The sequence below is a fragment of the Lactuca sativa genome, chromosome 1, assembly GCF_002870075.4.
Source record: "Lactuca sativa cultivar Salinas chromosome 1, Lsat_Salinas_v11, whole genome shotgun sequence".
NCBI lineage: Eukaryota > Viridiplantae > Streptophyta > Magnoliopsida > Asterales > Asteraceae > Lactuca > Lactuca sativa.
The window spans coordinates 83,227,324-83,240,990 of NC_056623.2; the positions used below are offsets into that span (position 1 = coordinate 83,227,324).

Genomic DNA, 13,667 nt, shown 5'->3' on the forward strand with positions numbered 1-13,667 from the left:
TAATTTTGACAGCTCTAATTAGAATGAGAAAATTTAAAATTTCAATTTTGAAATGGAGAATCAATAGGTTGACAAATAATATTATATTAATTAGGATGCCTCATAAAATGACACATGACAAAAGAAAAATAAACCTATACTGAATAAAAATTTTGGAAAAAATACTAGTTCTTGGCTAAAATAGATAAATCATTAAGGAAAGTAGCTATTTTTGGAATTTTCTTAAAAATATATCATAATCTTTTTATCTTGATCTTTATTTGGACATTATTTTGTTATAAATATATGTTTTCCCTAAACTTATTGACCACGAACCATCCCACTGCCTTCCGCCTTCCTCACCACCAGTCCACCATGGATATAACCAATGTCGGCGGCGGTTCTAACATGAACAAGAAAACGACTAAACGTAGAAGAAAGATCGATTCGAAGAAGATAGAAGATATCAAGAGCCGCCAAGTCACCTTCACTAAACGCAGCACCGGACTTTTCAAGAAAGCGGCTGAAATCTGCGTCTTGACCGGAGCCCAAATCTCCATCCTGGTTACTTCCCCCTGTGGTCGGCACTTTACGTTTCGCCACCTCAACTCCGACGTCATGCTTGACAATTATCTGAATAATAACAACACCACCACCGGAGAGGATACGGGAACCACCACGAACTCTCCACCACCGCTGCCCATGAAGGAGTTCAATCAACGTTACATGGAGGTTTCAAGGGAGTTGGACGCTGAGAAGAAGCGGAGGGAGACGATTCCGGTGATCGGTGGCGGATTACGATGGTACGATGAGGCTGTTGATGGGCTGGATGTGGAGGAGTTGCAACGGTATCTTTGTTCATTGGAAGAGTTGAAGAAGAAGGTTTTGACGAGAGCTGTTGAACTGATGATGATCAACAAGTCTTCTGATGCATTATTTGGTTCGAACAACGGCAATGATCAACCGCCGGTGGATATTCCTGCAAGCGCAGTAGTCGACGACGGTGGTTTTAACTTCGAGTACGATGGGGGTTTTGGAATTTTTAGTTAATTACGTAGATGAAGTTCTTAATGTCGTAAATATTCAGCGTAGATTTGAATTAGATTTCTGCATTCTTACATTAGATACTTTACTAAAGTAAATTTTGGTTTAATAGAAACTTTTATTAAGTATCATTTAAGATCTTATTGGGTTTGTTTTTGTGTTTTCAATTTTGTTGAAATATCTCTTTTAATTTAACATTTCATCTTCGTTCTACAAAACTTACTTTTACAACAAAAATGATTTTTAAAGACATCAAAACAAAAACTGAATAAAAATTGTGATTATCATATAACAATATAAATAGTTTTGCTATGAAAAACAATTTTGCAATAGACAAAAAAATAAAAATAAATACCGCAATAGATTATTTTCTCTAGTTATTTATTATTTGTATTAATTTGACCGTACAAAAAGTAATTTTCACAATAAATAATGAAATTTACAGTGAACCTTTACGAAATAAATAGTTATTTTTTATCAAAAATTTTAAAATAACTGATACGTGACAATTATAATTCATAGCTATATAGTTTTTTTTTTCCTTCTGTTTTAGAAAATATGCATGTTCAAAGTAAGATAAGAAATACATGAAGCCATTGTATCATCGGGCGTCTATGATTGTAGGATTGTTTTCATGAAATTTGGAATCTATAAATCGATTTTGGAGTTTGAAGGATTTCTATTTTAAAGAATATGAATCTATCATGATCTGTGATATAATTTGTAATGGAATTTCTTTTCATTTTTTTTTAAATCTTTTTTGCTTTTTAGATATGTCCAAATGCCCTTCTAGGATCAAATGAATTCACATTCACCGATAAAGAGTGATTTTTTTTTTGAAACGGCAAACTAACTAATTTAGTCCTAAATAACCATTTATCTTTCGACCGAGACTTGAACCCCTGACCTCTTAAATGAGATGGTCACTCCATACTGCAAGGAATTTACTTGACTGATTAGAGACGGAGGAATTTACTTTTGACTTCTTATTTCTATTAATAAGAACGGAGTATAATTTATGTTATTTAGAAGGAAAAACTGCAATAAAGTCCTTATATATTGACCTTATAATCGATTTAGTATAATATATATATATATATATATATATATATATATATATATATATATATATATATATATATATATATATATATATATATATATATATATATTTCATTAAGTCCCAAATACCGGTAATTGTATTCAATTTAACCATTTGACCCGGTCAACAGGTCATCAAACTTTCAAAAATTTCATTTTTGGCCCAGATTTCAAAATTTATTACAAATTCGGTCCAAAATTTACACTTTTGGCCCAGATTTTAAATTTTGTTACAAATTTGGTCCAAACTTTACCCTTTTTGCCCAAATTTTAGAATTTTGATATGAATTCGTCCTAACGTTAATTTTATTACAACTTTTTTTCTCAAAAAATATTTCTAATATGTTTTTTTCTTTATAAAATCATATTTATTAAAAAAAACGTATTTTCACATAAAAATTTTATATTTTCTATATAAAAACTTTTTTAAAAAAGTTTTTGTTTATGAAATATCTAGTAATAAAAATAGGTATTTATTAAGTATATAAAGATATACAAATCCATTTTTATAAAAAATATATACAAAAACATATTTCACAAAAAAAATATACAAACACCTATTTTATCTATATTTTTTTATAAAATTGATTTTGTTTACATTTTTTTTTTATAAAAACGTGTTTGAACAATTTTTTATATAATTCATGTTTTTATACATTTTATAAAATATATACAAACACGATTTTATAAAATATATACAAACACGTATTATATAAAAAATTATTCAGACACGTTTTTATCAAATGTATACAAACACGATTTTATAAAATGTATACAAACACGTATTATATAAAAAATTATTCAAACACGTTTTTATAAAAAAAAAAATATAAGCAAACACGATTTTATGAAAAAAATATAAATACACACCTATTTGTGCGCGCGCACACACACACACACACACACACATATATATATATATATATATATATATATATATATATATATATTGTAAAATACGTTTTTGGATACATTTTTTATAAAAACGGATTTGTATATATATATTTACATACTTAATAAATACATATTTTTATAACTAGATATTTCATATACAAAAAACTTTTAAAAAAAAGTTTTTATATAGAAAATATAAGATTTTTATGTGAAAATGTGTTTTTTTTTTGTATAAATATGATTTTATAAAGAAAAAGCATATTAGAAACAACTTTTTGAGAAAAAAAGTTGGAAAAAAACTAAAGTTAGGATGAATTCATAATAAAATTCTAAAATTTGGGCAAAAAGGATAAAGTTTTGACCAAATTTGTAACAAAATTTAAAATATGGGCCAAAAGTGTAAATTTTGGACCAAATTTGTAATAAATTTTGAAATTTGGGCCAAAAATGTAATTTTTGAAAGTTGGGTGACCTGTTGACCGGGTCAAAGGGTTAAATTGAATACGATTACCGGTATTTGGGACTTAATAGAATAAAAAAAACTATAGGGACTAAATTGATTATAAGGCTAATATGTAGGGACTTTATAGCAATTTTCCCTATTTAGAATACCAAAAAAAAAAAAAACTAACTAACTAAGCTAAAAACTAGCATATATATATGTGATCTGATAGAGGTGGTCTCTAAGCCAATTTATTCTCCTTCAAACCTAGTCAAACTAAGGACCAAATCATAATTATTCAACAATTTCCCCCTAATCCTGGACTGTGTCCTAAACCCTTTCAATTCCCAAAAGTTTTCTCATCTCAACGAACTTAATTCTGGGGCAATGCTTTTTTAAGGGATCAACTCTTTATTCGTATCCACTGATGTACCTTACTTCAATTTGTTTGTTCTCAATGCGTTCACGTATGAAGTGGAATTTGGTGTCATTATGTTTGCTTCTTCCATGGAATACAAGGTTCTGGATGAGGGCTATTGTTGGCTCGTTATCCACATATAGCATCACACTTTCGTCCTTTCAATTGGTCAATTCTCTCAGCAAGCTTCTAGCCATAGTGATTAGCACATAATCATAGTTGTTGGCATGAATTCGATCTCACCAGAGGACAACGACATGGTGTGTTGTTTCTGAGATGACCATGTGATCAGCTTACCAAAAAAGTAAAACATTGTCCCTGTTGTACACTTTCAACCATCTAGGTCCATACCAACTTATTTTAGCCCAAAAAAGGCAGCCCAAAATCAATCGGGGGCCGGGGCGGAGTTAATAAAGGGGATTTGGGGGCGGGGGCTGGGGTAGGAAGGTTGGACATTTCGAGGACAGGGTGGAGATGGGGGGGGAACGGTGAAATTTTGGGGGTGGGGTGGGGGATGCACTTTCCTTCCTGTTTTCCCCTGTTGACATACCTAACTTAAACCCTAATTGTCGAAAATTAGTAGGGCTTTGGATAAGGATTAAATTTGAATTATATTACTAATTGTTTAATTTAAATAATTGTTTAATATCAAAATGATTTAAATTAATTTAATTAAAAGATAAAGACTAAATCATAATTGATTTAAATGAATTTAATTAATAATTTAAATAAAAGATAAAGAATAAATTATAATTGATTTAAATTAATTTAATTAATAGTTTGATTAAAAGATAAAGACTAAATCATAATTGATTTAAATTAATTTAATTAATAGTTTAATTAAAAGATAAATATTACATAATAATTTGTTTAATATTAATCAATTAAAAGTTTAATCTGGATAATTAATATTTAAACCTTGTATTTTGAAAAGTTTTAAAATACACCTTATATATATATATATATATATATATATATATATATATATATATATATATAAAAGGTGTATTATATAATTTAAATTACTATATGTGTAAGACAAATTAGTCAAATCAATAATAAGCCTCATTCACGATACTATGCTACAAAGATGGTATAAGGAAACGACCTATAAAATGATTGTTGAATGAGTTTCCTTTTCACCCACCACTCTCCTGTATGGTGAAGAGTCGTTAGCCAAACAGATTTGATAGGACATAACCACATCCAAAGTATAATTATATAAAGTACTAGAATTTTCTTTAAACCCCACTCTAATTACTTTAGGTAAAAATATGAAATTGTATCCTAATCCATGAAAACGCACATCATTTTTTATATGTCATTAGTGGAGCGTGCGTGGTAATCAACACACTAATTTGGGACTATAAAGTTGAATGATGGTGTAAATCGTAAATTATCATTGTTGATAGAGAGTGTGTGGTTAACCAACACATCAATTAGAGAGGATAAAAGACATCAATATTGTCAAGTGGGTTTGCATGGTTATTCACATTTCGTTTGTGATCCTCGGCATCATAGTTACAAAAGTGAGAGCATAATCCGAGATTAAATATGTCATTGATAAGATTCAATAAATCATAAAAAAATTTAGGAGTTCCATAAGATTGAAATTGGTAAAAGGCTTACCTACCCAAAATAGATTCGAATTTTATTACAACATTACACTTAAAAGTTCAAATCGAAAATATGGATCCTACCCTTAATTTAAATTTTGGGTTAATAATTAAGGAATAAAATCAACTAACTTGAATTCTCTCTTTTTCCATTTATAGATGTCTTGTGAAGATAGAAATCGTCTTCCTCAATCTTATGAAAATGGTTTTCCACAATCTTCTAAAGTTGGTCTTTCATAATATGATCAAGGTGAAAAAGTCTTCTCTTCTTCAAGCAATGGTGGAACTAGACATCATGCTTCTTCAACTCTTCATCTTCCTCCTCTTGTGACTCTCCCAAAGTCAACTTTTCCCTAAGTTGATAAATATGAGACTACTCAAGCCTTATTTACAAGTAGACATCAAAGTGGAAATTATGTATGTGCACATGTTCTGAAAATGAAGTCGTACATTGACAAGTTAGACATAATGGGTGTTATTTGTTGGATTTGGTGTCTAAGCCCATGACTATAACTGTGATGTACTTGAATCGATAGTAGCATGGTCCTTTTGGGTTGCCTTCACCATTGCAATTTGATAGGATGGACTTTTTAGAATAAGGTTATTTATGATTTATCAATATATTAAAAGCATAATATATTAATATATGAAATCATATTATTTAATTAATATTGATCAAGAATTAATTTGGAATTAATTTTGTGGTCAAAAGAACTAATTAAATATATGAGGATTGATTATGTAAATCAATGATTCTTATAGTGTGGGCTAATGATCCATGATTATGTAGATGGGCTAAACCAATGAAATAATCCATGGATAGTCCATGGAGGTTAAACCCATGGAGCATAAGAATGTGAAAAGTCATGGAGCATTAGGGTTTACAAAGTGTAACCCTAGCATTTGCCACACTATAAATAGAACCCTCATTAGCCAAAATCGGTTACATCATTTTTTTGAGATAAGTAACTTATTCTCTTAAGCCTCCTATTGAATATTGGTGTTTGTGAACCATTAGAGGCATCACACTTAAGGTGCTCAAGCTTTCAAAGGTCAAGAACTCTACCCTACTCAAGAGGTAAGCATCCAAAGTAAGTTTTTATTATATAGCTTCAATTGTATGCTAGCTAGGGTGAATGCTTTGGAAAAACAAAATGTATGTATAATTAGAGAAAAAATAGATCCAAAGCATTTAGGGTTGCATGTACACTATAGGAGTGTTATAGTGCTCAAAACCCAACAGTGGTATCAGAGCCAGGTTTGTTTTCTATTATATTTGATGCTTACTAGTTTTTCAAAGCTGAAAAAGTCGAAATTTTAGCCTCTGACTGGCGAACTCGTGGAGTCCTTGAACAGACTTGACGAGTCCACTCAGTAACAGAGCAACTCGCCGAGTCCAGTTCATGCACTCTACGAGTTGAAGGCTCTGTTTGCAGAATTTCGAGTTTCTTGGCCTGGTTTGGATTGGGAACACTAACACAAACTGTTTTGGATCATTGGAAATGTTTTTTATGATTTGGTAGTTCTTATACTCATCCAACCACAAGATAATTGTCAAAATTTTAAAATAATTGTTGTTTTTATATGATAAATAAAATTGCTTTGAAATTGTTGACTTGAAATTATCTTGATTATGAGCTTAGTTAGATCATAGACTATGTGATAATTTTAGTTGTTAGAAAAATGATCTAGATGAATTTTAATGACCTCCATAACTTGTCCTCAAGTTATGGAAAATGAAAGGTCTCATACATTAATATCCAATTGAACTCATAATTTATGAATGTGAAGAGTTTTGACAAGTTTCAAAGCTTGCCCTCAAGTTTTGGAATTCGTAAAGTCTCATCAATAAAACTTTAATTCCAAACTCTAGAGTTTTAAAAGTTAAAATTCAACCCTTATACTTTATAATAATATAAGTTTAATAATAATATATATATATATATATATATATATATATATATATATATATATATATATATATATGTAAGACTAGTCAGTCTTACCGTTAGTAGGCCTCATTCACGAAGCCGATCTATAAGGGGGGTATAAGGTAACTGCCTATAAAATGGTTGTTTAATGGGTGTCCACTCTCACCCACCGCTTCCTTTACCGGTGGAGGGTCGTTAGCCGAACGGGTAGGATAGGACATTAATTCTCCCTTATTAAAAATATAATGATACATATAAAGTAACTAAATTTTATTAAATTCACAATCTTAGTTACTTTAGGAAAATGTGAAAATGGTGCTAATCCATGAAATTACACTTTTCACCTTGTTAAGTCGTTAGTAGAGCATGTGTGGTTAACCGGCATACTAATTTGGGACTGGAAATGTGTGGCAAAGGGTAACTTGATCTTAATCATAGATAAATGGAGTGTGTATGGTTAACCGGCACATTGATTAGGTGATATGTAACATTGGGTGTACCAAGTTCATTTGTGTAACATCCCCCTCTGGCACGTATCACAATATTGTCCGCTTTGGGCCACTCGGCACGAGGACTTCCCAGGGGGTCACCCATCCTGGTACTACTCCCGCCCGAGCACGCTTAACTGCAGAGTTCTTATGGGATCTGCTGCCCTCACGGCTTTAAAACGCGTTGTGTTAGGGAAGGTATCCACACCCCTTTTAAGGAATGCTTAGTTCTCCTTCCCAGCCGATGTGGGATCAGATCTAACCCACTTTCACCCCCCATTATAGGGTTCGACGTCCCTGTCGAACACATCGACCCGTGCCCTAGCTCTGATACCATTTGTAACACCCCCCTCTCTGGCACGTATCACAATATTGTCCGCTTTGGGCCACTCGACACGAGGACTTCCCAGGGGGTCACCCATCCTGGTACTACTCCCGCCCGAGCACGCTTAACTGCAGAGTTCTTATGGGATCTGCTGCCCTCACGGCTTTAAAACGCGTTGTGTTAGGGAAGGTATCCACACCCCTTTTAAGGAATGCTTAGTTCTCCTTCCCAGCCGATGTGGGATCAGATCTAACCCACTTTACTTGAAACAACCCAAAAATACGGCCCAAAAATTTTTGTTTTTAATATAGTCAAAACTGAAATCAGAGCATCATGTAATAAAACCATACGTGCTGTATTCCAAAACATAGTAAAATATTGTGCGGAAAAACTGTATCATGCTACATCAGATCAAACATCTAAATCAATCCCAGGCTAAAGCTGAGGCGGTGGTGTGTGCGATGCCGTCATCCAGAGCTCTTCCCTTTGCTTGCGGAAGTACCTGAAACCAAAACTGAAACTGTAAGCACGAAGCTTAGTGAGCTCCCCCAAACTACCACATACCATACAATAACACATAAACACATATTGGGCCTTGCCCACTGCATCGGGCCGAAGCCCGGAAACTGCATCGGACCGAAGTCCGGAACTGACTGGGACCTTGTCCCCTGCATCGGACCGAAGTCCGGAACTGACTGCATCGGACCGAAGTCCGGAACTGACTGCATCGGACCGAAGTCCGGAACTGACTACATCGGACCGAAGTCCGGAACTGGCTGGGACCGTGTCCCCTGCATCGGACCGAGGTCCGGGACTGACTGCACATAGGATAGCATATCATAACCATTTATATTGCATACTGCATCGGGCCGGGGCCCGGAACACAAACACATACACATAGCATATAAAACGTGTCTGAACCACGAAGGCATCAAACATACGAACTACTACATCGGGCCGAAGTCCGGAAACTACTATTAACTGGACGGGCCGGCATTGTGGCCTTAGACCCGTTCCTACAGAAAGGAGACTCACCTCGTAAGCTAGCGGATGAGTGTGCGGCTCGGAAAGCTAACGGCTGCTGCTCCTGAATCTCCTCGGCTACAAATCCATAAACACACTCAATCAATCACTAGCACTATACTCAGGGTAAAATGACCCTTTTTACCCTTGGTCAAAGTTGACTTACTCAGGGCTGACTCGCCGAGTCGGGATACCCGACTCGCCGAGTCCTAGATTCCCCGCTCAACTCTTACATGCTGATACTCGTCGAGTGTGGCATCGACTCGACGGGTACCCTCTGGATCCAAGAACTCAGATGATCTTCATCCGACTCGCCGAGTCAGATGAACAGACTCGACGAGTTGTTCTTAATCCTTAAGGAGATTGCCTTGGACTCGCCGAGTTGTATGAACAACTCGCCGAGTCCCTCCATTACTGAGTCTACTCTTAACTCGCTGAGTCCACTCCCTAACTCACCTAGTCCACTCGACACTGAAGAAACTGGAGAACTCGGGACCCGCGACGTGACTCGTCGAGTCGTTCTTCCGACTCGCCGAGTCGCCGCCATGCAACATATTTTTACTCGATTTCTCTTGAATCCAACACATGCAAATGATAGATCTAGGTCCATTAAGCTGTTTTACCACGTAAAGTTTCCAACTTTACGTGCACAACTACATGAATGAGGGAAATAAGGCTAAAATATGCACAATAAGGGTAGATCCATGGCTAATAAGCAATGTAACCCCAAAAAGACAGTGGATCTGGACTCTTCAACACCCCAACACTCAGATCCATAGGTGATTCGGCTTAATAATACAATCAAGCAAGCATAGAGTTTGGAACAAGCATCAAATAACCCTTAAAAGAGCTCTAAGGGAAGTTTAAGCATGAAACCAGAAGGGGACTCCGAAAATACCTGAATAAGTTCACCCTTGACCTTGGATCTTGGCACTAGAACTCGTTTCCTTGCTTCCTTCTTCTTCTTCTTCTTCACTCCTTCACCAAAATGGAATAAAATCACTATAAGCTCACAAGAGGAAGGTTTAGGGTTTCTCACAGTGCTAACAGGGGAAAGTGACGAGATGGAGGCTATAATGGGGTTTAAATAGTGAGCAAACCCGGGGAGTTAGGGTTTCACCCAGACGGATGGACTCGCCGAGTCCAGGATATGGACTCGTCGAGTCGCCGGCTCCCGCGTGCCCAAGATGCGCGACCCGACTCGGCGAGTCAGGCTAGAACTCGCCGAGTGCCTCTTGAAAACTTAGCCCAAAACAAATTAATTAACATACCGGAAACGGGTCGTTACAATTCTCCCCCACTTGTTTCAGACTTCGTCCTCGAAGTCTGCTACGGCTGGATCTGCGAATAACTCCGGGTAGTGCGTTCTCATTTCTTCTTCAGCCTCCCATGTCCATTCAGACCCCTTCCGATGCTGCCACTGCACTTTTACCAGCTGAATTACCTTGTTCCTCAAGGTCTTGGTCTTTCGCTCCAAAATTGCTATCGGTTTCTCGATATAATTCAAGCCGCTATCGACCTGGATATCCTCCAAAGGAACGACCGCTGTCTCGTCCACTAAACACTTCCTCAACTGCGACACGTGGAAGGTGTTGTGTATCAAACTGAGCTCCTCCGGAAGATCTAACCGATAAGCAACCCGACCCACCCGGGCCGAAACCCTGAAAGGACCAATAAATCTGGGGCCCAATTTGCCCCTCTTCCGGAACCTGATGACACCTTTCCAAGGTGAGACTTTCAGAAGAACCATGTCCCCCACCTGGAACTCCAAGTCTGAACGCCTCCTGTCGGCGTAGCTCTTCTGCCGACTCTGCGCAGTCTGCAGTCTACTACGGACCTGCTGGATCAGCTCCGTTGTCTTGAGCACCACTTCGGTGCTCCCCATGACCCGCTGACCGACCTCGCCCCAACAAATCGGGGTCCTGCACTTCCTGCCATATAACATCTCAAAAGGAGGTCGATCGATGCTCGCATGATAGCTGTTGTTATACGAGAATTCCGCTAAGGGAAGATACGTATCCCAACAGCCCCCGAAATCCAGAACACATGCCCTAAGCATGTCCTCGAGAGTCTGAATCGTCCTCTCACTCTGCCCGTCAGTCTGAGGATGGAAAGCGGTGCTGAAATGGAGACGAGTACCCATCTCGTCGTGAAACCGCTTCCAAAATCTGGACGTGAAGCGAACATCTCGGTCTGACACCACCGATACCGGCACTCCATGACGTGCCACAATCTCTCGCACATAGATATCAGCTAACCTTTCCGCCGATATACTCTCCTGGATCGGAATGAAATGGGCACTCTTCGTCAACCGATCCACCACTACCCATATCGAATCTACTCCACGTGCGGTCCTGGGAAGTTTGGTGATAAAATCCATGGTGATGTCCTCCCATTTCCACACGGGAATATCCAACGGCTGCATCTTGCCGTGAGGTCTCTGGTGCTCCGCCTTGACCTTCCGGCAGGTCAAGCACCTCTCAACGTACCAAGCGACGTCCCGCTTCATGCAGGGCCACCAATAATCAGGTCGAAGATCTCGATACATCTTCGTCGCCCCTGGATGGATAGAAAATCGAGACTTATGAGCCTCGTCCATCAATATCTGCCGTACCCCACCCCAGTACGGTACCCACACCCTACCATGAAGCGTCATCAAACCCCGACTATCGTAGTCGAACGAAGCTACTCGACCCACTATCCTCTCGCACTTCTGCCTTTCCTCCTTGAGACCCTCCATCTGAGCCTCCTTGATCCGCTCCAACAGAGGAGTGGTTACCGTCATCCTCATACACAAATCCCTGATAGGGGCCGCCGACACCTTGCGGCTCAGGGCATCGGCCACCACGTTGGCCTTCCCTGGATGATACAGGATCTCACAGTCATAGTCCTTCAGCACGTCCAACCATCTCCTCTGTCTCATATTCAAACTCGGCTGATCCATAAGGTATCGTAAACTCTTGTGGTCCGTGTAGATAGTACAGCGGACCCCATACAGGTAATGCCTCCATATCTTGAGAGCAAATACAACTGCCCCCAGCTCCAAATCATGGGTAGGATAATTAGCCTCGTGAGGCTTCAACTGTCTCGAAGCATAAGCCACCACATGGCCTCGCTGCATCAACACTGCTCCCATACCGGTGATCGAAGCATCACAATAGACCACGAAATCCTCAACACCCTCTGGCAAGGTAAGGATCGGAGCCTCGCACAATCTCTGCCTGAGAGTCTCGAACGCCGCCTGCTGCTCAGGCCCCCAACGAAAAACTACCGACTTCTTGGTTAGTCGGGTGAGCGGCACTGCTATCTTGGAGAAATCCTGAATAAATCTCCGATAATACCCTGCCAATCCTAGGAAGCTCCGAATCTCAGATGGAGACCTCGGGACCTCCCACTGCATCACGGCCTCAATCTTGGCCGGGTCAACCAAAATACCCTTCTGATTAACGAGGTGCCCAAGAAACTGCACCTCGCGTAACCAGAACTCACACTTGGAGAACTTAGCAAACAGTCTCTCCCTCCTCAAAGTCTCCAACACCTCCCGCAGGTGCTCCTCGTGCTGTCATCTGAAATGCCCTGCTCTTCGCCACCGGCGCATCAGCTCGGCCCTGACGGCCATCCGTGATCCTCAAGGTAGCAGGGGCGGGTGCATGCACCTTCCCTGCTGTAGCTAAACTGGGACACTGGGACCTTTTGTGTCCCCTCTGATTGCACTGAAAACAGATCAGATCCGATGCTGTAACCGTAGTGGCAGGGGCCGTACAATCCCTACTCAAATGCCCAATCCGACCGCACTTGTAGCAGCCGGAACTCCCTGCCTTGCACGCTCCCTCGTGCAATCTCCCACACTTGCCACATCGACCGTGGCTCTGCTGACTCCTAGGTCTGTGATCTGAGACCTTGGGCTTTTTGCCCACACTGCCTGTACCCGAAACCGCCTCCGGTTTCCTCTTCCTCTCCATCTCGAGATCAATCTCCCTCTCTCTGGCTCTAGCAATCATGTCGTCCAGTGTTTTGCAACTGGACCGGCTCACAAACATACGAATGTCGCTCCGCAACATCTCGTGATAACGGGCCTTCTTCATCTCCTCGTCTGCTACATACTGAGGAACCAGAAGGGCCCGCTCCCTGAACTTTGCGGTGATCTCCGCCACTGTCTCGGTAGTCTGGGTAAGATCCTGGAACTCCCTGGCTAACTGTTGCACCTCAATGACCGGTGCGAACTCCGCTCTGAACCTGGTAGAAAAATCAGCCCAGGTCATGGCATCCAATGCCGCATCATCCCCGATGGTATGTCCTACCTCCTCCCACCAGTCACGTGCCCTGTCCTTCAGGAGACAGGACGCCAGTCTGACCTTGTCCCCCTCGGGACATCTGCTAGTGCGGAATGCGTTGGCCACATCCGC

At 39.1% G+C, this 13,667-nt stretch overlaps 1 protein-coding gene and 1 pseudogene across 1 annotated transcript; one reads left to right on the forward strand and one right to left on the reverse strand.

Annotated features, from left to right (window-relative positions):
• Positions 1 to 298: 298 nt before the first annotated feature.
• Positions 299 to 1,154, forward strand: LOC111881091 (agamous-like MADS-box protein AGL29). Its single transcript, XM_023877485.2, has one exon. It carries the CDS (start codon positions 355 to 357, stop codon positions 1,027 to 1,029), a length of 675 nt encoding a protein of 224 aa, XP_023733253.1. The 5' UTR covers positions 299 to 354; the 3' UTR covers positions 1,030 to 1,154.
• A 7,144-nt stretch (positions 1,155 to 8,298) lies between these two features.
• On the reverse strand, positions 8,299 to 8,416 carry LOC128131209 (5S ribosomal RNA; annotated as a pseudogene).
• Positions 8,417 to 13,667: the final 5,251 nt, after the last annotated feature.

Excerpts from the sequence above, each read along its gene's own strand:
- LOC111881091 (XM_023877485.2), top strand. The coding sequence starts at position 355 with ATGGATATAACCAATGTCGGCGGCGGTTCTAACATGAACAAGAAAACG.